The following is a 23,594-nucleotide window of genomic DNA, read 5'->3' on the forward strand; positions in this document are numbered from 1 at the left end:
GGAGAGGGTAGCAGTGGTTTGTGGGAAGCTGTACCAGCCAGGAGGCAAGAATGAGAGGCAGGGGAAACTTCAGAGTTGGAAGGTGGAGCACAGGATGGGTAAGAGGAGGAGGAGAAAAAAGCAGGTCGGGCAAGAGAAGGACTGTGTCCCTCTCTTCCACCACTGTCTCCCAGAACCAGGAGGGAATTGAAAAGGGATGCACAGAGAAAGTTTCCACACAGGCACAGGAGCTTCAGCAGGAGTTTGCCTGGACCAATTTCAACTATTTGGACGATCGCAGCTCATTTGACATATAACTTTTGGTTCCTTGCAATGGGCTTGGTCTTCTGAGTGTCTATTCAGAGGATCAAACAGTGTGATCATCTACTAAGAAGCTTGCATTGGCCCAGTTTTAGAGATGCCTTGAAGCAAATCTAGGGATTTTCTGGCCCAGCACACAGTGAAGATTTCCCAGGGGTAGTGTCTCTCTATTGTTAGCCAATTATGCAAGTGGTTTGCTGTTCTGGAAATTTCAACACCACCATCCCAAAGTGCAAAAAAAACAGGGTGGGGGTGATTGGCATGGCATACCATCCAACATTTCTCCAGTGAAAATAGGGACATCCTAAGGAAAAGTGAGACATTCTAGGATCAAATCAGAAACTGGGACAGCTTCTGTAAATCCAGAACTGTCCCCAGAAAATAGGGACACTGAGAGGGTCTGGCATGAACAGGCGTAAGATATTTTAATGCTGAACTGAGATGAGCAAACTAATGAAATCTTCTATAACAATGTACCAGATGTCTCTGTGTTACAAAAACACCGACTAACAGTACCTTATATAAATTTAGAATTTGGATGCAAGCAACGAGTATAAAACAATGTGATTCTTTTCTTTTTCTATTTTTGTCCCCAAAGAAAACTCCATAAAATTTTCACAAGCCCTCTGTCTGTAAGATCAAGGTGATTCATTTATTAGGGATGTCCAAATCTGATTTCTCTTTCTTTATTCAGACCAGGGTGAATAAAAACCCAAAGGAGGGAGGCAGCAGCTCCTTTTCAAATGATGACTCCACATGCTTCCCCCTGCTGCGAGGCACCTGCTGCTAGCAATGACAGAGCATTATTAGGGAGGGATTTATGAGCTGTGCCCAGATTAAAAATTAATATAGAAACTGGCCTCATTCAATTTTGGGAGGCGGCATTTGTTTTCAATAAAATAATTCATACTGGTTAGGAGGGGGAGCTGGGAATTTTCACTAAAAAGAACAGCATGCAGTGGGAGGCCCCTTTTAAAGAAATCTCTTGGAGCACCATGGCAGTGTCTTGAGAAAGCACTGGCCATGGATTAAGCTGAAGCCAGAGGGCCTGCCACAAGTGAACAGGAAAGTGGGTGTCCGGGTTATTGCTACATGGGTCTAAAAGGACAGTTGCAAATATGGTTGACAGTATTCCAGGTGTGATTCCAATGCACCTTCTGCTTGCTGTGTTGTTGCTGGGCATCCGTCTCAAGAGACAATGCGGCATGTCTCTAGGGGTGAAGTCAAACTGCTGTGTTAGCAGCACCAAAGTGACCTCCCCGGGGTTCAAGCCTGGGAAGTGTATATGGAGATCCTAGGGTGCCCAGATGACAAGACGCCCCTCTTGGCCTCGCTGATGTGATGCTTTATAGCAGGCCAGTCTGTTTGTCTGGTCAGCCCAATATTGTCTACTGGTTGCAGCTCTCCAGAGGGAGTCTTTCCCATCGTCAACTACCTACCTGATCTTTTAACTAGAGATGCTAGGGATTGAAGCTCAGTGCTTTCAGCATGCAAAACATGTGCTCTACTACTGATCTGTGCCACATTTTCCTAGAAGGCAGCAAAGATTTTTGTTCTGGAAGAAGGTAGATGCAAGGTTTTAGCAGAGGAAAAACTGTGGCTATGTGCGGTCCCACAACAGATCCACTAATATGTTTGTAATTATACATTAGGCCTGCTCTTGGTAACACAAAACTTGCTGAGAAGATGGTGCGTGAAGTTTGGCTCTGCTAGACTATTGCTTAGTCAGCCTTTCAGCTGACTTCCTTCACTGCCATGGTTACTGTACTTTGAGGTTTAATGGACCCACAAGCACACACCCTTGATTGGGAGAATTGGTGGATGGATGGAATAAGAAAGAAATGAATGTCTGTGGGAACTATACCTATGAGCAACAGAGAAAGAATGTACACTTGTGCGCACACATGGGGAGGAGAAGGCCAAGTGGATGTAATATAACGGGGATTTCAGCAAATTAAGGCAAGCAGAAGACAATGCAGTGGATAGGCATGAGAAAACACAGACATCTCTGCAGTAGGCTTCATCAAAGCTGTTTCTTGTGAATATGTAAAATGAAGGCAGGCAACAAAGGTCCCATTTAAATAAAAGGATTTCTATTTGAGGACTCAGTTCCTACCACATTTCCAAACATTAACTTTTTCCTTCTTTGTGAGCTTCCATTAGATATTCAGAGTAAAGCTCTATTACCAAGTTAATCCTTGCCATGGACTTGAGTGGTAACCATCACCATGGCTTGGCACAATTCCACAGGGGCAAGCATACTTGGGAAATTATACATGCCTTTTAACATATACATTCAAATCAAAACCAGAAATGGACACGTAGTGGAAGAATAAAGGGGAAATGTTATTCTTCATTCCAAATTAGTTACTTGGAACATTTTATAGAGTGAAGGCTGTAAGCCTATACACTGGCGGTTGAGAATCAGGCTTTAAGACTAGGATTTACCTAGCCTTTGTTTATATCTCATTGGGAGCCCTTATTAGGGCCTGGACACCCACAACCCCATTCATTTTATTAAGCTGGCCCTTTTACAGCTTAAAAGTTTGTTCATCATTGTGGGCCTCTGAAGCCTAATCATCAAAGAGGCATTGTTTCTTCTCTGTGCACCTATTGGTCTAATGTGACCATCCCTGACCCTGCTCCTTAATTTTATCAAGACTGAATTCAATTCCTTGGGTTGCAGTCTACTTCCATAAAGAGGTAGTTGTTGCAGAACAACTTTCACACACTATTATGATGCTTGATTATTATTATTATTAAAAAAGTAAAAATCTGGCTATTTCAGTTGCTAACAGGTTCTTGGAATCACCCTCATTGGGAAAAGGAGAACGGCCCTGCACCTGAGGAACATCACCCCTACCCACCCCCATGATAACTTGGATTACCAAAGGTATTTGGTAACAGAACTGTGTTGTGATGGAAGCATCAGGTTTCTAGAAACTGGAACCCTGGACTCCAGAAAGATACCACTACACAGCCTCCAGAAAGCAAGTCTGTCCTGATGCTGAGCTTTGTGTCAAAGGTATGAATGTAAGTATAAAAGGCATTACACATTCTCCATGCCAGTCAACAAATGACCCTGTTTTACAAGAGGAGGAGTGTTGCCCCCAGATGAGGTTAGATCCCCATCAGTCTAAAGTTTCCCATATGTAATGGAATCCCATTGATTAGTAAGAAAGCTGGGTTTCTTTCAATCTTGGTGTTCATGGAAACAATGGGTAGGGTGGACAGTTCTCAGTTCTACATGTTAATACATGCATAGCACCATTGCCACTCCATAGTGGTCCCACTTAAAGTAACCAACATGACTAAATTTGGTTCATTAATTTCAGTGGGTCTCCTCTGAGTAAAACTTAGTTAAATACCACCCACAAGTTCCTTAGCATGAGATCCTTAAAAACAGCCTCTTCTCCAATTGTGTCTCCTGGAATCTAAAAATTTAGAGAGTCTTTCCCAGTCTAGTTGCTTCCAGATGTCACTGGACTCCAACTCCCATCACCTGACCATTGACTATGCTGGCTGGGGCTGATGGGAATTGGAGTCCAACAACTGGAAGTAACTAGACTGTGGAAGTTGAGCTTAGATTTTTCTTTGGAATGTACTTAAGGGATCCCTGAGAAGAGCAATGCTGAAAAGAAAACCTCAAAATCCCCAACATTCAGAAATGGCTTGTGCAACCTGGTCACCAGCTTTTGCTGCAGAATGAGGCAATGTTCGTTCAATATATTATAGAGTTCTAACTCTGGAAATTGGGTGCAGTTTCACCCATCCTGATGGTTCAGACTTGAACCAGCATGCTTCATAGCTGGCCTCCTGCATGTGCCATAAAGTGTCGCTAGGGGAAAGTGTGTGCCTAATAGTATTGATCATTCTCCCCTGATTTCATAGGACACCACACATAAGATGCGACAAAAAAGTGAAAGACCAACTCAGGAGGAGAAAAGGTCTGAAAAATCCAGAGAAAATGAAAGGGAAGGGATGTTGGAATGCTTGAATGTAGCAGCTTTGTACCTTGAAAACAATATATATAAGCCACATAAAATTAGAACCTGGCCTGGAAACTATTATTTCCAAAAAGTCTTCCAATATTAAGTTAGGACATGGAATGTTGATCTCATTTCTGGAGTTTGACTCCACTGTTCTCAGCAAATGACAAAACAATGGTTTGCCTAACACACTTGGTCCTTCATCCCTCCACACGGCATTTCAGCAGACAGATGTGCAGTTCAGTTCTGTGGGTTCCTGCATGGATGCTGTCCCCAGCCCTTCCGGTCCATCTACTATCGTGGGCTCACTGGAACATTGCCTGTGGTTTAAGCTGGGCTGCAGGAGGAGGCATGTGTCGCCACTGTCTGGTTCCTCCACCACCATCCCAGAGTGCATAATGGAAGCCATGGCCAATAGCTGGATATCAGAGTGAGCGTTGGCAACAGTGTGGCGGCGGATGTTCCCACACTTCTCCAGATATGCCTCGCCCTCCTGCTCAGTCAGAGGCGTCAAGGCAGTCTCGCTGACTTGTCGGTCTGCCACAGCGTGAGAAGAGAAGCTCAGCCCATTGGGTTTGGCACGAGGTCTATGATATCTTCTCTCTGGAAAATAAGAAGGAAGGCATGCAGATTAATTGTGGACTGCATACAAATCCAAGAGCAACCGACAGTGCAAATTTTCATAAAACTTCCCTAGACTGGGTACCATCCCTACCCAGCTGTTTTCTTCCAATGTGGGCTGTGACTTATCTTTGACAAAGGAATGTAAGAAAGTGCATCATTCTGCCTATGCAGGAATAGTCATGTATGCACATGTGAATGTATATATACATATACATACATATATACCAAGAGAGAGAATAAAAAACCACACTATTTAATCCTTCCTTCAATATTGTTATCCAGCGGAGGAATGGAGAAGGGATTATGATTGTTGTTGTTTTATGTACATATATAATTATTTCTCCAGCATTGGTAATTTGTTTACAAACATTTGCTTTAAGTGACTCCAGAGGTTGTACTTATTTGCATAACATTAGTTTCTAAACTTTCAAAATTAATTGGGTTGAATTTCGCAACAGGGAAGCAGGTGTTTTTGTTTTTTTTTAATTCCTGTATTTTCTAACCATGCAATCCTATCTTTGAGTTTGCAAGAATCTGAAAAATGACAGCCTTCATCTGCACTGCTGTTTGTGCCTTGGGTTCAGGATCACATCCGCCCACCCATCCATATGCAGCATCCCTGTTTTCAGACATTCATACCAAATGTGCAAATGTCAGGAATGGAGATAGAAAGCATGGTCCCAGTTCCCCCTACATGTGGAGAATAAGGACCATGATCTGTAAATAAGGAGCACAGCAGTAAAAGTAGCTTATTTCGTTGGGACTCCAATTCTCTTCTAGTTGTAGGTCTGCCTTCCTTGTCAACAACAAAACTGCTGTTCCAAGAGCCCCGGTGTTGTATTCAACTTTTAGTCAAAGTAGACTTACTGAAATTAATAGATCTAAGTTAGCTGTGACCACTAATTTCAATGAATTAACATTAGTTGACTGAAACCCTGTAGGGACTGCTTCTTTACCCACCTGCCATGAAATGCTGCCATGAAATGGAGGGGAAGGGAGATTAATAACAAGGTACAGATAATGGTGATCAGCCTAATGATTCATGAAAGCATGGTAAGATGCTTGTGAGATGGGCTAGAAGGATGAAAGTGTCCTCTTGGAAGGAATCCAGTGTGAGACCTTATGTGCAGGATGTATTTTTTGTTTATCCACTGGCCTACTAGGGGATGACCGATAGTTGAGCACTGCCAACAATCGCAACCGAAAGGTGTCAGCTAGGGAGAAACTGAGGGCTGCAGCCAACACTCCTCTCTTTACTCCCCAAAACTGTTCCACAGAGTTAGGGAAACCCTCATAACAGATTAGGGGGCACACAAGGAGAGGAAGTCCATTACAACACACACACACACTTAGAGGAGAAGAGGTCTCTGGCTAAGGCTTTATTTGTATATCTCTTGAAATGTTACGCCAACCCTTGGGTGTATTAGAGTGATATATTGCACAATGTTTTTAAAGCCACATAATCCACCTTCGCTTTGAATGTTAACACCGCAAAATAAGCAAACAGCCTCTAAGCTTAAAACAACCAGCATTAGTAGCCCTAGAGATTTACATAAAGCTAGTATAAATTTACTCAATTCAGTAATCTTCATTGCATCAACTTCATGGGTATGGCTAAGTTATCTAATGAAGCCTCGAGGGACCAGGTCAAGCATTTGCTCTCTCCGCCGCTCCCTTGCCAGATTCAATATGCAGAAGATGGTAAAAGTTGCCATAAAGCTAAGATGGAAAACACTGTTTTTTTGTCTGCCAGTATTTTTAAAGCTGGACTTTGCAATGCTTCGAAAAGAACAGAATTATTATTATTATTATTACTGATTATAATGGCAAGAGGTTGAATCCGGAGTGCCATACTACAAAGAGAGGAGCCTTTTCTTTTTGCTGATTTCCCCTTCATCTCCCCACAACTGTTCCAGAGCAGATCTTCAGGGTGTACAGGGAGAAGAGGGGAATCAGAAAAGGAAAAAAAGTCACCTCTTCCCTTCTTCCTTCAGTGTTCTGTAAGCAGAGTAACACTGACAGGAACTCTGGCTCCAAGCCAAAATAATTATTGCAAAATTTTATTACTGCAATAAGTTGCAATAAATAGTTGAGGAATATAAAGCTCTTTATATTAAAGTCTTCTGGCACATTCCCAGCAAGCATGAATGGGAGGCAATCAGCACACAGAGAGAAAATCACAGCCAACTATTCTTCATGCTGTGCCACAGACACTTCAGAAATTGTTCCCTGGAGAAAAACAAAAGTGAACTTGATTTGTACAAGACACCAGATTTTAAGGACAGGCAGACCTGGAGTTTGGGGACTTCAGATAGTATCCCTAAATGATAAAATTATCCTGGATCTTTAATATTTTTGTTCAATGTTATTTGTACCAAAATTAAGCTTTCTGAAGCTCAGTTCAATTCCAAGCTAATATGCCATTATTCTCTCAACTACCACCCTAATTTCAAATATAAAAGGTTGTTAAAGAGTAATGAATAAACTAGCCTGCATTCCCCTTCCACCACCACCCCCAAAAAATCTTCCAAATTACCATCTCTAAATTTTGATAGCAAGTATTTGACTGACAACAATAAACATGGTTTATGAAGCTAAAAACAAGGATTGGGACCAAGTACTCCTCCCTCATCTGTCCCCTTGCATGCTGCCTTCAGTTGTCTGTTGCATCCAAACTGGGAGACTCTACCTTAATGTCAGTTAAACCAATAAGCCAGGATCAGAGCCTGACTTACTCTCTTTTATCAGCAGCAACTGAACCACAATATGTGCCTTGGTGTTACATCCTAGCTTCATAAACCATAGCTGAAAAAAATGGGGAAGTTTGTCCCAGCCAGACCAGTATCTGCATGGCAAAGTGCACCTAAGCATTTAGTAATATCCATACTAACTTAATGCACCTGGGAAACATTTCCTTCAATCCATTTCCTGGTGGTTATTTGAAAAATTGAAATCAAAGTTTAGTTTCTGAAATTTGAACATGAAAACATGTCAAATTAGGGCTCCAAAGTCTGAATTGTACGATTTAAAGAGAGGTCAGATTTCCTAAAAATACCATTTCAACTTGTAGCGCTAAGAACACAAATAAGAAGAGTCTTGCTGCAACCAACCAAAACGCCTTTCTAGTCCAGCACCCTTTCTGCCAACCTACTTGCTCAGATGCCTATGGGAAGACCACAAGCAGGGCATGAGCATAATAGCACTCTCCCACTAGTATCCCCAAGAACTGGTCTTCAGAGGCATACTACTCACCTGGCAGCAATTATTACATCAGGCTGCAGGACGGGGGGGGGGGGGAGAAAGGTGTGCAGGGCCACTCAGTCAACACAGCTGAGAGCGCAGCAGGTTTTGACACCTGCTCTGTTGGAGCCCTTCCACTGCAGCTGGTCATTAGAGAAATTTGTAACTAAGATCTTCACCTACCTACCTCCCAATCCGTTTTCCTTTTGTGCTGTGTCTTTTTCATAGATTGTAAGCCTGAGAATAGGGGCTGGCCTTTTGAGCGATCTGAGACTTTGTTGGCTGAAGATGGGAGAGACTTTGACAGGCAAGGCCTCCTTCCACCTGCCTTGCTCCACCCTCTAGTCGTTGCTTCTCAATTTGTATTGTATTATTTTATGTACTGTGGCCTGCTGTTGTTTTATTAATTATAGTTTAGAAAGTATTTAGTGTAACTGTTGAGTGGATTTCTGTTTAACTTTTATATGTTGATATTATTATTTTATAGTTTTGTTTTATTATCACATTTTTGTATTGCATTAGATTGTTATAAGATGTACATTATTTGTTTCTTCAGCTTGTAAACCACGTTGAGTATTGTAAGATAGAAAGACGGTATACAAATTAAAAATGATGATGATGATGAATTAAAAATATTTAAATAAAATATTCTCTCCCGTACTGGAGGTAATATAGCCATGAAGGGTGTATTCTTCATGCAGTCATTACCTTTTCTTCCCCATGAATTTGTCTAAATTATCTAAAGTAAGTGCTCTCATGGTTGTGCAATGTTTTCTTTCCCTGTAACCAATGACTACCTGTGCAAAACATTACATCAGTTGGGTTTTGCACTAAAATAGACTCCCAGCCACAGTTCTTTCCAGCAAAATCCTTATTGATTCTTTTCATTGTTAACGTAATGTGTTTCACATACACAGTTTGATGAAGTAATAAGCTGCACGAAGATCAACACAGATTGCATGGCACGGTATCTAACAGTAATGTGGCAGAAGAATACATAGCTTTTGAATATGACTACTCACATGTTTAGGTAGGGCAAAACCCAGCATGCCTTGCTCAGACTTTCACCCATGTCGTAGGCCTCATTCTCCTTCCTCTCAACTGCAGCACCCCTAAATCTGCTGAGGATGGTCCCCCAACCACCAAAAGTAGATACTGGAGTTAAATGGGAGGAGAGGAAGGGGATGTCCTGCTGTGCAAGCAGAAGTCCTTTCCACTCATGCATGGACACCATTGGATTGAAGCCTAAGTCATTCAGGGAAATCATGAACAAGTTGTTCCCCTTTCATCTCTTACTTTTATTACATACAACAGAGAACTATTAATATACATCCATACAGGCAGCCAAGCTTGTTACTTTTAACCCTCCCTGGCTCCTTCCCTGTGGAACACCCTCTCTTCAGATGTCAAGGAGCTCAAGAACTACCTATCTTTTAGAATACATCTGAAGGCAGCCCTGTATTGGGAAGTTTTTAATGTTTGATGTTTTCCTATGTTTTATATATGCTGTTAGCCGCCCAGAGTGGCTAGGGAAACACAGCCAGATGGGCGGGGTATAAATAATAAAGTTGTTGTTGTTAACCCTTAAAAGCTCTAACACAGCTCCTGAGTGTCTCATGGGAGGGTCATTTGAAAGGCAGTACCTCATCTTTGAAATTCTCTACCTACACACTGATGAAGTCTCTTCATTAAATGGACTCTCCTTCCTTGGCGGTTTTTAAGCAGAGGTTGGGTGGCCATCTGCCACGGATGTTTTAGTTGAGATTCCTGCATTGTGGGGGGTTCAACTTGATGACCCTCTGGGCTCCTTCCAACTCTACAATTCTATGATTTTATGAAATGATATTTAGCAGTTGGAATAAAGCTTTCCTATTTTAACAAGGTGGGACGTGGGTGACGCTGTGGGTAAAACCTCAGTGCCTAGGACTTGCCGATCGTATGGTCGGCGGTTCGAATCCCCGCAGCGGGGTGAGCTCCCATCTTTCGGTCCCAGCTCCTGCCCACCTAGCAGTTCGAAAGCACCCCTAAGTGCAAGTAGATAAATAGGTACCACTTTATAGCGAGAAGGTAAATGTCGTTTCCGTGTGCTGCGCTGGTGCTGGCTCGCCAGAGCAGCTTCGTCACGCTGGCCACGTGACCCGGAAGTGTCTGCGGACAGCGCTGGCTCCCAGCCTCTTAAGTGAGATGAGCGCATAACCCTAGAGTCGGACACGACTGGCCCTTACGGGCAGGGGTACCTTTACCTTTACCTTTATTTTAACAAGGGTATGAAGTTACTGTTCTGTCCTTTTCACCATTTTACAGTGCAAGCCTAACTTCAATGGGGCTTACTCCCTGATAAGTGCGGCTAGGATCGCAGCCTTAGTGCGGAATTCAACATCCCACTGTGGTGAGTGCCCCATCTGTGCGACTTGAAATGCAGCAAGGGGAAGTGAACTTGCTGAGTTTTAAGCTGCTACTGTGTACACAGCCTTCATTTTCTCAGTATTTCCAACTGTATTTCCCACTGGGTGGAGGACAGAAAGGAGAGAGACTCCAGCCTCCCTCCCTATTCTGGGTGGCAGCAGGAGAAAAGGCAGGTGTGCAGAACTGGCCAGAGCTATGACTACTGGATAAGGGGATTCAGGAGCTCATGGCAGAGCGTGGGAGTGGTAGCAACTACCATATTTTTCTGTCTATAAGATGCCCCCATGTATAAGATGCCTCCTATTATGGGAGACTCAGATTTAAGAAAATGGGGGGAGATGTATCCCTGTATAAGATGCCCCCTAATTTTTGACATTATTTTTAAGGAGAAAAACCTAGTCTTATACACGGAAAAATACAGTACTTTGAATTTTTCCTTGCTGCCATTTGTAATTGCTGGTCCCAATTCAAACTGAACCTAGGAGAACTTGCCCTTTTCTCCATGAAGGGTTATGAAGTGAGACACTAGTAATACTTTGCTTTCCAGCATCAATAACTGATGCTGTAGAATCATAAGAAGTCTACTGCACTTTGGCTTCACACACACACACAAAAAGTTTAGAGCATTCACTCCCACGCAGAGGCTCTCCCGCTGGTACGGTAAAAGCTGCGCACAGCGAGGCTGATAGCAGCATTGTCTGGAATGCAGTCTATCTTTCTGAGCAGCAAAGGGAAGATATTCCTCCAGTTGTCACTGTTTCATGCATCTCTTTCCCCTCCCGGCCTTTCAGCTGGAAATGAATATCTGCTTCATTGTCCACGCTAAGAAATGGGTCTAGGGTGCCGCTGGAGCAGCAGATTTCTGCATTCCATCATGGTAAAGGCCGCATTTCAGCAATTACTTATCACCGGCTGAAATAATGGGGCAGAGGGTAGGGGTTGAAACATGACGGCAAAAAGCAACTGCCTGGAGATATGAGCAAAGTACGCCTCTGCCATGCTAAACTAGCAACCTGCCCTGCTGATGCCAAAGCATGAATGTATTCCTAGCAAGTGGACTGGAGCCAAGAGAGCTGCCAGAATTCAACACACACACACACACACACACACACACACACACAATGGGACATAACTAGTCCAGGGAATGCCCTACTGATGGTCAAAAAATTCAAAAGTCAGTGAGGCACAGATGGGGAACCTGTAGCCTTCCATGTTGCTGTACAGGAACAAAGGAAGCTGCCTGGTACTGAATCAGACCATTGGGACCATCCAACGCAATACTGTCTACACAAACTGGTAGTGCCCCTCCAAGATTTCAGATCTGTATCTCTCCCAGCTTTAGCTGGAGATACCATTGATTGAACCTGGAACAGCAGGTGCTCCACCACTGAGCTTCTACTCCCATCGTGCCTGACCATTGGCCATGCTGGCTGGGGATGCTGGATACTGGAGGGCAACAACATCTGGAGGGCACTAGAGGTTCCCAGCACTGCTATGGAATGTTGAACAACTGGGAAAGACAGGTCCACAACCCTCCTCTGTAATACAGGAGAAGCATAATAAAAAATTCATTCCAGTAGAACCTTAGAGACCAACTAAGTTTGTTATTGGAATGAGCTTTCATGTGCATACACCCTTCTTAAGATACACTGAAACAAAAGTCACCAGGCCCTTATATATAGTGAGAGGGTGGGGAGGAGTATTACTCAGAAGGGTGGTGGGAATGGGTGATTGGCTGATAGGTGTGGTAAACCTGTCGACAACTGTTAATGACAGTAGAAGCATGTTATGTATCATGAAAGCAGGTGAAAGCAAAGGATTTTTTTTTTATTCCAAAGCAGCCATGTGGAGCCTCAGTTCGGTATGTACTCCTGATCCAGACTGGGAGCCCATGCTGGTTTTTCTTAGAAATCCTCTCCCCTCTGCACTTTCTCTTCAAAGCTACAGTTTGCTATAATCACCTTCAGCGACAAATAGCAACTATGAAGGGAAGGGGGAGTGATTTTCAAAAGACGCAGACCTGGGCCCAGATCGCATCCCTGCACAGCAGTTTCTCCTTCAAAATAAAAGCAGTCGGCCTGAGCACACTTTTCTAAAATGGTGAATAATCTAATGCACAGTTTGACTCTTAGCACCACAGAACATTTGGACACTCTGCAGACCAGCTCATGGAATCAAGCAATTTGTTGCTGTGGAACTTGTTGCAGTTGCTATTTATTAACTGCCTTCCACATAGATACCTCAAGGTAATGTAAAAAGAAAAAAAGAAAATGAAATGAAATGAAATGAAAACAGTTAAAAACACAAAATACCAACAGAATTTGTCGTGGATGATTTAGCTGAGATTCCTGCACTGCAGGAATTCTATGACTGTGAATGATTTTAAGAAACAAAAAACAGTATGTACACCCATGGCAGAAACCTATTTATCCAGCTGGAGAAGCTTGTCTGGACAAAAATGTATTCAGATGCTTCTAGAAATTGCAGATAGTTTCCTGACAGGAATGGCTTCACAGAACACAGGTGGCCACACTGATAGCCCAGCTCAATTACTATGGGGCAGACTTCCAATATCTTTGGAAACTTGCAGGAGAAGCTTTCTTGCAGACCACAGTGACCTAGGACTCAGCTACATTAAGAAACAGTGATTTGAACATGCTATAAACACACGTTTCCTGCACCAGAGAGCAGGAAATTTTAAAACACGATTTTCCATACAGATTTTTTTCTTTTTTTATAATGATCTAATTTCTGACTTATTTACAGTGTTCTTCCCTTCCTGTGTCTAGATCCACACTTAATCTCTCTAGTACCCTGGTCCTGATCTATATAAGGCCTTATATGTTAATACTAAAACGTTGAACTTGGCCTAGCAAGGTACTATATGTTGGTGGCAGTTTGGCCTCACAAACATCCTAGCCTTCACATTATGCACAAGTTGCAGCCTCCAGACAAGCCTCAAGGTTAGCGTCACATAGAATGTGTTGCAGTAATACATCCTTAAAGTTATCCATGCATGGACCACTGTGATAAAGCCAAAATACAGGAAGCTTATGACAAACATGGTTGGAGAAACTCTATGGACTTTGATAGAGAAGCTTCCAGCTTACAAAACTCAGGTCTCTCCATGCCGTTCAAGTTTTCTAGGCCAAGGCTCATTTAAATTTCTGGATTCATTTTCTTCAAATCAGATGAGATGACGAGGCATCCGAATAAATGCTTTCTGCTAGCCAGCATATGATTCCACTTTTCAAAATTAGATTTTGCAATGGTTTCCTCCTGTATCTCATTTTTTGGCGGTCTCAACTCATTGCCTCCAACAATCCCTTCCAACTTAGAGCAACAGCGATAAAAAGCAGCTGAAAGTGTATCTTGAAGGTGATGCATTCCAAAATCCAATAATGGCGAAATGGAAGCAACTGAGCGAGCAAAAAGCAAAACACTGCAGGCTTTGTTCCACAGCCCTGTACTAGTACGACAAGCCATCCATAATCATCTTCTGCTACAGCCAGGCAACTCAGCAAATTGCTGCATGCTGACTAAAACAACAAGGAGAGAGAGATCAACAGGTTCAGCTAAGCAGATAAGGGATGCGACTAAAAATAGAAAGCAGGGTGGAACTTGGAACCACAGTTTTGGCAGATGGGAGAATTAGCATGGAATCATGCTAAGACCAGTAACTTCCTGTTTGGCCAGTGCCAGAATTATTACACTAACTTTATCTGAGTTAGTTGCTTCTGCTATTGCATAGGACTAATGTCACCTGAGGAACATCCAGTTCCCAGGGCCAGCTCAGGATATTTTGCAGCCTGAGGCAAATGGTAAGATGGTGTCTTCACACAGCTTTCACAACCAGAAACCAACTGGAATGCCAGTTGCACCTTCCTTCCAGCACCAATGGTGGAATAGCATTCTTCCCTGTACCTCAGGCAGTAGGTCAGATTTGAGAGGGGGGACAGGACAGGCCCCTCTTAGATGAGAAACTCAGAAGGAACAGGCAGGAACTGTTGCTGCACCCTAGCCATCTGCCTCTTGAGGTGGTTGCCTCACTTTGCCTAATGGCAGGCTGAGGGACCCCTGGTCCCTCAGATGATGTTGGGACTCTTCTTAGGCCACTTAGATACAAGTATGAAGGAAACTACACGTCCACATCAGGCACCATGAGAAACAGACAATAGACAACTTGTATGTAGTACAATGCAGTGGTGCTTCTGCACAGTAGGCTAAGATGCAAATGAGTTTCTGAGAGAATTAAGTTAAAGCCGAGGTTAGTAAGCAAAAGGCCTACAAACTAGAAGAATGAAGCAGAGGTGGAAAACAATATGAGGGGAGGAAGCTGATTCAGCTTTTTTGTTTCCACTTTCAGCTGCCACCTCATTTCCACAAATCACTTCTCACTGAAGTAATCATCTCACACACAAGCCCCACGAATCCAGGCAAGATCACAGAAAGAGTGGTGGAAGCATCAAACATTATATAACCAAGATAAAAAAGCAAAAAGAGGCTGTAAAAGTGAGAAAATGAAAATGCTTTGTGCAAAGAAGAGATCATGAATAACTCAGTCATAAAACAGTTGAAAAACCATAAAAGGGAATGGGAGACAGAAAAGCTTTTGAGTGGAAGGAAGGGGAAATTAAGAAAATATCCACTCATCTTAAAAGTTGGAAGCCAGCAATCATGCGGGGAAAGGAAAGGGGGTGGGGAGCAAAATGAACTTGGTGTTGGAGCTGGGGAACAGACTAAGAAATGCTACTCCTACTCAGAGTCAACCCACTGAAGTTAATGGGCCTGGCTAACATGGGTTCATAAATTCCCCTGGGTCTCCTCTGGATAGGACTTAGTTGAATACCATCCTCTCTTGCCAAAAGCTTAACAAAAAGTCAGCTCTGAATATGCTCAACCAAAGAAGAAGAGGAGTTTGGATTTGATATCCCGCCTTTCACTCCCTTTAAGGAGTCTCAAAGCGGCTAACATTCTCCTTTCCCTTCCTCCCCCACAACAAACACTCTGTGAGGTGAGTGGGGCTGAGAGACTTCAAGGAAGTGTGACTGGCCCAAGGTCACCCAGCAGCTGCATGTGGAGGAGCGGAGACGAGAACCCGGATCCCCAGATTACGAGACTGCCGCTCTTAACCACTACACCACACTGGCTCTCAAAGAGGAACAAGAAGAGATTTCCAGAGTCCAGACATAGAACACTACCCAAGATTTCCACAACGTGACCCTTTAAGAGGGGTTGGCGAAAATTTAGTGAAAAAACCTTGGTCTTCAGCACCAGTTTCCTTTGTTCCTCCAAGCATTTAGGCTCGTGCAAATGCAGTTTATTTGACAGCCGCTGTCTCAGTCAGAACAGCCTGAGTGTTGGGGATTGAGGTGTTCAAAAATTTATACAACACCACCAGTTTTCTGAGCCTTTCATTCAAAATGCAATGAGTTATTCTGCGCTCACGAAACAGTGGAGTGGAATTTCCCCACCTTCATAACTGCCAATAGGTGGAGATATTGCTTAACTCTGCTGTCTGGGATGCTGAAGTCAATGGCCTTGAGGGCCTAATGATGTCTCTCACGAGTCCCTCCAGCATCCCCTGGGAAAAGAAACAGGAGGAGGTGTCATCCTCATACTCAATTGTTGGCTGCTTGCAGGGTGTTAAGGAAATACTGGAAACAATGAAGTCACATCACACATTACTTTGAGGAAACTGTTACCAGGGAGATGGGGGAGGAAGGAAGATGCTGGTCAGCGGAAATCATTTAAGTGTCTAATTAGTCTCTTAAAATGCCAGTGTAATTGGGAGTTGGGGAGTTGAGGCCTTTGTCTAGCACTGTTGTCACTTTGTCTCTAGATTAAGCTCTTGCAGTCCCTTTTATTGCAGCATGGCAACATAAGGAAAGCAGTCCTCACTCAGCCCATCAGATCTTTTCCACCCACATACTTTAATTGCAATAGAAAAGTACAAAACTCATGCTGGCTCATTTAGCCTTATCATTATTATTAATTTTTAGTCACTTTTTCGCAAAAAGTGTCTCAAAGCAACATACAGATTGATTGTGTGGGGGGGGGGGAGGAAGTCTAATGCATTCACTGTGATCTAATGTTTGATTAGTTTCTTAGTGAACAAAGGCTTTTAGCATCATGGATTTGAAAGGTTGTTCCTGTTGAAATCTGACAGGTGCTTATGATTCTGAAGTGCCATTGCCTGCTGAAATTGTTCATTTCACCAAGTGTTGTTGAATTAATTTGATTCCATGTTAGTCAGTTGCTCTGCATTTTATACGTTAAAATTTTAAGATGTTTTAAAAGTTTTATTGTACACCACCATGATGTTTATATGAATTGGTGGTTTATAAATACTCTTACAAGTAGTCAATAGTGTTTGTTTTACAGCCCATTAAAATAAAAGTCTTGTATCCATTTATTATAGTATTCCTCAATCCTGGTTGAAACGTGATCCCAATCCTACAAACCTGACATGGGAAACAGGTGCTTTGCATATTTACCTACATGCATAGTGAATAGCACACACGTAACTTCTAAACAGAAAGCAAATGTGATGGGCTTGAATCTACAGTCCTTTCAAGGCCACTGAGTTCATAAAACTGCTTTATGACACCAATCCCTTGTTTTATTGGCAGACAAAAAGATAGCAGAGAAGTTTCCCAAGAGTCACATGGCTAACTTTCAGGCAAAACAATTTCAGCACCGTGCAAGTCTGCATGCACTTTGTATCATTTTCCTTCTGGAGAAGGGTCATGATTTTATTACTTGTGAATAGCAAACTGTGCTGTGATTATGTTTGCACTGGGAGAAGTACATCTGGTTTCCTCAAGGCATGTATTTGTTGTGTAAAACCTAAGCAGCTGTAATCAGATATGGTCTTACCGCCCTCTTTCTTTTTTATAGAGTCAGGCAGCAAACTCCAGAAGGTGTGCATGTCCTACAAACAGACACTCTAGAGCACAGCTTTCTGAACTTTTCATGTTGGTTACACACTTTTTAGACACAATCATTTTGTGACACAGTAATTCAGTTTTGCTAGTAAACCAGAGGTTAAACTAGCCCCTTATAAGAGCATCTGCGCAACACACCAAGACATTGCAGCCGACACACCAACGTGTCATGACACAGTTTGGAAAGCTCTGCTCTAGAGAGATCAGCCCATGTCTCTCAGGCATGTTGTTCTTAACAAATATTTATTAAGGAAGAACCAAATGGTAACAATGATGAATCAAAGAGTGTTCATTCAGAAGTAAGTCAATTTAAACCAAAGACAGTCAACGTGATGCCTCTTCCACCCTAACCGATTTTGGCAAAACCCAGAAGTGGGAGAGGGTGGCTCAAGGAAGGAATATCAGCTGGCATGGGCAAAGGAGGATGCAACATAGCTCTAATTTGAACTAATAGGAATCAAGATAGGAATCACACTCATGAGTCCTATACAAAAGTTGGATGCATTAGACCAATGACTGAATACTCAGGGGAATGCTATGTTCAAAAAAGTTGCTATGCTGCTTATCAATCACTTTCCCAATCCAACTCCTTTCCTTCTCCTCTTCTCCATAAGTGTTGCTGTATAGAATCTCTCAGTCTGAAGGAACTGACAGACCATACATGCCTTTCATCTTCTTGGCCCTGTAGGGCCCCATATAAAATTGGGAATAGCCCTAAACAGTGCTTTTTTTCTAAAATAATAATAATAATAATAATAATAATAATAATAATAATGTTTAGGGATACTATCATTTTCCTACTCATTGAAATACTGCCCCTCAATGAGGCCAAACTTAGATTCACAAAATGTTTAGGGGTGTGCGTAAAAAAGCACTGGCCCTAAACAAACTTACTAGCGAGTAAGCTTTTTTGAGGAAAGTTGGACTCACTTTTGAGAGTGCAAAAGTGAAACTGTGCTCAAAACAACTCCCCTGTGAGAAAAAGTTGCAATCTTTGGGGCTATTGGGTTTATTGGAGAAATGTTAGTAATGAAGAGACAGAATAAACAAAAATGTACATGGTGTGGAGAAGAGGTTGCTGATCTCCCTAATCTAAGGAAGATGATGACACAGGAGGGGAGACAACTCAAGTCCTGTTTGCAGATTCCCACAGGCCTCTGGTTAGCCACTGTGAAAACAGGTGCCTGATCCAGCAGTCTTTTTAAGATGCTGTCTAGGTTTGTCATTGCTTTTCTCCCAAGAAGCAGGCGTCTTTTAATTCTGTGACTGCTGTCACCATCTGCAGTGATCACGGAACCCAAGAAAGTTTAGTCAAAACTCTCCACTATGACCTGTCCGTCTTGGGTGGCCCTGCATGGCAGAGCTCATAGCTTCTCTGAGTTATTCAAGCCCCTTCGCCACGACAAGGCAGTGATCCATGAAGGAGAACCCCAAGAGTGGACAACTTTAAACGGTGATTAGATGAATTCATAAAAGATAAGGCTACCAATGCCTACTGGTCATATGCCAGGATGCTGGGAAACAACAGCAGGAGAGTGCTGTTCTGTTTATGTTGCCCTTGTGGTCTTCCTGGTGTCATCAGGTTGGCCAAGATGCTCGACTAGATAGGCATTTGGTCCAATCTACAAGCTCTTGTTCTCAGCATGTATAGGATGTCAAAGAAACTTTGCCATGTGGGTTACATACAACCACCCATTCCAAGCTGCTCACACTTTGAGACCAACAGAGGCCCTGACTACATGCCCACCACTACCAATAGAAGTTGGTGACTGTTTTTGGATAGGCAACTGCATTGCATTATGCATATATAGAAGCCACCTTTAGAGAGTTTTGACTTTTAAAAGGGCAGCATATATTTAAACAAATAAAATGCCAGCTATTTATATACAGTGTGCCTAAGTTGCCTAAGAACCCTCCGAATCTATGATTCTTTTACATAGCAATCCTGATTTGCAACAGAGATGGGAAACCTGTGGCATTCCAAGATGTTGCTGGACTACAACTCCCATCAGTCCCAGTCAGCATGGTCAATGACCAGGGATGACAGGATTTGTAGGCCAGAAAAATCTGAAGGACTACCCAGATATGGAGAGTTGCAAGTTCCCAATCCCTTATTTAAATATAAGGCTAGAAAGACAGGCGAGGAAACAAAGATGATTGTCAGAAGGAAGAGGAAATATGGATTAGAACTGGAGGAGTTGAGAGGCAAAGGGTCGTGTCCACTGAACTACACAACACACACTAGATTACATCCAAAGACGAGGATGTGGCCCCACAGCTGCAAGAATCACAACACAAAGGGAACACATGTTTCCTGACAAGATGCCAATTTCAAACATTCCTTGTCCAGTGGTGGCTAGAACTGGGAAAGCCAGAAATTATAGAGGTCTGGGGCAGCCCTCCAGATGTTATGGACTGCAACTCAGCCCCAGCCAGCATGGCCAATGGTCAGGGGTGATGGCAGCTATTGTGGGGATGACACACTGGCTAGCGGTGGTATTAGACAGTATTGTACTAGGGGGATCTGACTTCATTGCCATTCCCTTGCCTACAACATAGCCCTGGGCACTGAGAAGAGCAGCACAAAGTAGTTGTGATTGAATAACACAATTCCAAGAGAGCTGACGTTGTCAAACTAACAACCTGGTGATCAGGCAGAACATTGGCAACAGGTGTCTGATGATGCTGTGGAAACAAGGGGCACGTGGATCCGCAAAGAACTACTACAATGGGTGTTTGGCAAGTTCCCTTGCAGGATAGAGAAAGGGGAAAAAACTAAACTAGAAACCTGTAATATGTGGCGAGAAGCTTTTCAGCTACCATTTTTTAAAAATCAGATTTTAAGCACCTGCAGAACCAGGTTGTGAATACTGAACTCTCATTATTACTTGGTAAGACTCAAGAAGGGAAAAAATGAAGGCTGTTTCCATACAAACTAATTATGTTTAAGGCTTCATTGATTGGTATCTACTCAGGGATGATTTAAGCTTTTATTCTCCCATCTCTATCTTGCACAAAGCTGCATATTAATTAGACCATGCTGGCTGCTGACAGACAATAGTTGTTGTTTTCTTAAAGAGAGTTGCAAGTGGTATGTGAGAGGCAGCACTCTTGATGTACAGTTCTTTTGTCACGCTGTGTTGTCTCTGGTCAAACGTGTTCTGCAACAATGCAGAGGCAGTACTAACACGAGAACACACATTTTGGGTACCAATTTTCTTTTTGCACAGCCCTCAAGCAAACTATTGACCAACACAGATGAAAGTTACATTGGTTTAAGAAGGGATCTTGGGGGGAAAGAAACTCGAATGGCGTTGCAATACAATGCATCTTACCCAGAGCACACGTACTACCAGGGAAGCAGTGTTCTTCGCACAAACCGAGGTATGGGGAGACCACGAGTTTAACAAGCTCCTCCAACTGCATGAAGGCCTTACTGGGACCTGTAGGTTCATGTACTCCCTGTGACAAAAAAGCATCCAACAGATATGCATATGAACATATATATTTCTTTCACAATACTTTCAGAAGAAATATAATTGTACACACAGGAAAAAGTTGTGAAAATGAAGAAAAAAGAGCCTGTTACATAATTATCCTACATGGAGCTTGCAACAAAATGCAGGTTGCTTTCAGCATTCTAGCCAACCCTCTTCGGGATACTATAAAGTTTCCATAAGTGGCTCAAAGAAGTCATTCGATTCCCCTCATATCCTGGTTTTCTGTTTCTCTATTCCAATGGACAGTCAGCTTTCTGCAGCTCCTGAATATGCTCAGTCATCATTGGGCTTGGTATCTTTTTGAAGGAGGGCTGGGGTTAGAAATATTTGTACTTCTGCAAACCTCAGGGTTCCTCCAACATTGCAGTCACACCCCACTTGTTTCTCAGTGACCCCATTTTGGCTCCCATACTGTTAGCGCTCAGTTCACTGTTGGTGATGTCTGGCCACCTGATATATGTTACAATGCAGTACTGTTAAGGATTTGAAAAACTTAAGACAGCCATTCGGAGCAGTTCAAAAATACTTAATGCTGTACAGATGTACACCTCTTTCTAGAACTCTGCAGATTCAGGCTATGGTAAGCTATCCGAACTAAAAAGGACCCCCTGCTGAGAATGCCCAGGTCAACCGAACCTGGTATGCAAATGTAACTTAACAGAACACCCTAGAAGATGGATAGGATCCAGTGGGTCAATGGAGTTGAATAGGACTTGCCCCAAGGGAAGACCTGTTCTGCTAAAATAAATATATAAAAGCCCTCTAAGGCTGAACAAGTAGAGTGGTGCAAGCTTTTCAAGCAGCTGCACCAAAATGGATTTAAGTGCTTGCTACAGAGGCAACAAAATGGATGGGAAATAACAGAGTGAATAAATGTTGAACAATCCTCCTATGAAGTTAGAACAGGGAACATGATTAAGCTATCCAGAGTACAGAAAGTAAGAAAATGCAAAAAACAAACAAACAAAAATCCTATGGTACTTAATGAAAACAACTGTAAGGTTTGAGAGTAAAATCCTCCATCATCAGATGCATAAAAAGGACCAGAGATTGATTCCTCCCCCCCCCCCCCATGAGACAGGGAAATGAAGAGGAAGATAGTTGATAAAACAGAGGGTATAGTCTTAGTTGGTTCAGATGAAAGACAAAATCTGCTTATTGGTATCCCTTTACTAAACGGTTTTGTAGTTAGTAACTTACAGCACAATCTTAGTTGTGTCTGCTTAAAGGTAGGTCCTATTTAATTGAATGGGGCTTTCTCTCAGGTAAGTGGGGTTAGGACAGCAGCCTTAGTCTATGTCATTCATAGCAACTGCTCAATTGCACTTTTCTGCTCTGCACAGGTTTTCCTCTTTCTTCATAGTATACAGAAACCTCTCCAGGCCACCTACTCACTAGTCATTAATGAAGGCACATATGATAAGAAGAAACACATTGCTCCCCACCTGTAAAATCAGCAGCATCTGGACAATGGAAGGTGGAAGCTTGGTTTGGACCCGAGGAAGAATCTCATCCAAATTCACTCTTAGTAAGACCAAATCTCGGAAGCCGAGCAACGCAATCTGGCGAATAGTCAATTCTTGGCCCTGTACACACATTCAGAAAACAGTGGGGGAATTAGTGGCTGTTGGTGCTGGGGTACATTTAACTCCATCCGACACCAATTTCAGAGCAGCTGTACATAATGTCAGGGGTTAATTTTATGCTTTCACGTAAGAACTGGGGAATGAAGAGGGACAAAGAACATAATGCTGCATATGACTGGTCACATGAAGTTATAAACCTAGCCACTACAGGCATGTGGATGAAGATGTATTTACAGTGGCTGGTTAAAGAATCTGGGGAAAGGAAGACTTCCTACACAAGCAGGTAAATTATTCTACAAGTGGTAGCTTTCCTAGTGTTTGTTTGTTTAATGGCATTTATGAACTGCTGAATATTTTTAAAATATCTAAATTTTGTGCAGTATAAAAACAAACAATAACATTAAAACAATGCTTAGTAGTGCAATAAAACAGTATAAAAACAATAAAATAGAAAATAAGGAGATTCAAAGCAACTCCCAATGCTTCATTGCAGCGATGAATCTATCTCCCCCCACCCCCACATGCCACAACCCAGTTAAACTGTGTCCTATATTCTCCATGGGAATAGTTATATAGGTAACCGCTCTGCAACCACTGAAGCAAATCTCTGGCTGGAGGGAATCCACGTTTGTTAATCATCAATTCATAACGTGGTTAATGATGCAGCTAACATCTTCATCAAAATGCAAAATAGGAACAAAAGCCAATAGCTCCAAAGAAATGCTTTGCCCCCTTTGGGTATCAGAGCAGGTATTTATGGGCACACAAAATAAAGCTGTAGAAAGTATGAGATTTCTGCAGGGTCGCAGCATTAGCTTTGTAAGTGTAAACAAGCTAAATCAAGCACATAGTTTATCTTGCAAATTTAACCTGCTATGAAAATGTACTTATTCACATATTAAATCAATGACAGGGCTTACCAAGGATGGAAGTTTAAGTGTTATCTCTGCAAATGGGTGTCTTCAATCCATTGCTGAGATAACAGGAATGCAGGGATATGTG

General features: G+C 42.6%; 1 protein-coding gene across 6 annotated transcripts in view; it reads right to left on the reverse strand.

Moving 5' to 3' along the window:
- Positions 1-2,373: 2,373 nt before the first annotated feature.
- The window catches only part of PRR5L (proline rich 5 like), a 70,490-nt gene continuing 49,269 nt past the window's right edge, over positions 2,374-23,594 (reverse strand). For all 6 annotated transcript variants that reach the window (XM_079952168.1, XM_079952167.1, XM_079952169.1 and 3 more), the window contains exons 7-9: positions 22,452-22,592; positions 20,842-20,968; positions 2,374-4,892 (exon numbers count right to left, since the gene is read on the reverse strand). In XM_079952168.1, coding sequence (XP_079808294.1) covers positions 4,510-4,892; positions 20,842-20,968; positions 22,452-22,592 — 651 coding nt within the window. In that variant the 3' untranslated portion in view covers positions 2,374-4,509. The remainder of the gene's footprint in view (positions 4,893-20,841; positions 20,969-22,451; positions 22,593-23,594) is intronic.

Source organism: Podarcis cretensis, assembly GCF_951804945.1.
Source record: "Podarcis cretensis genome assembly, chromosome: 1".
Classification (NCBI taxonomy): domain Eukaryota; kingdom Metazoa; phylum Chordata; class Lepidosauria; order Squamata; family Lacertidae; genus Podarcis; species Podarcis cretensis.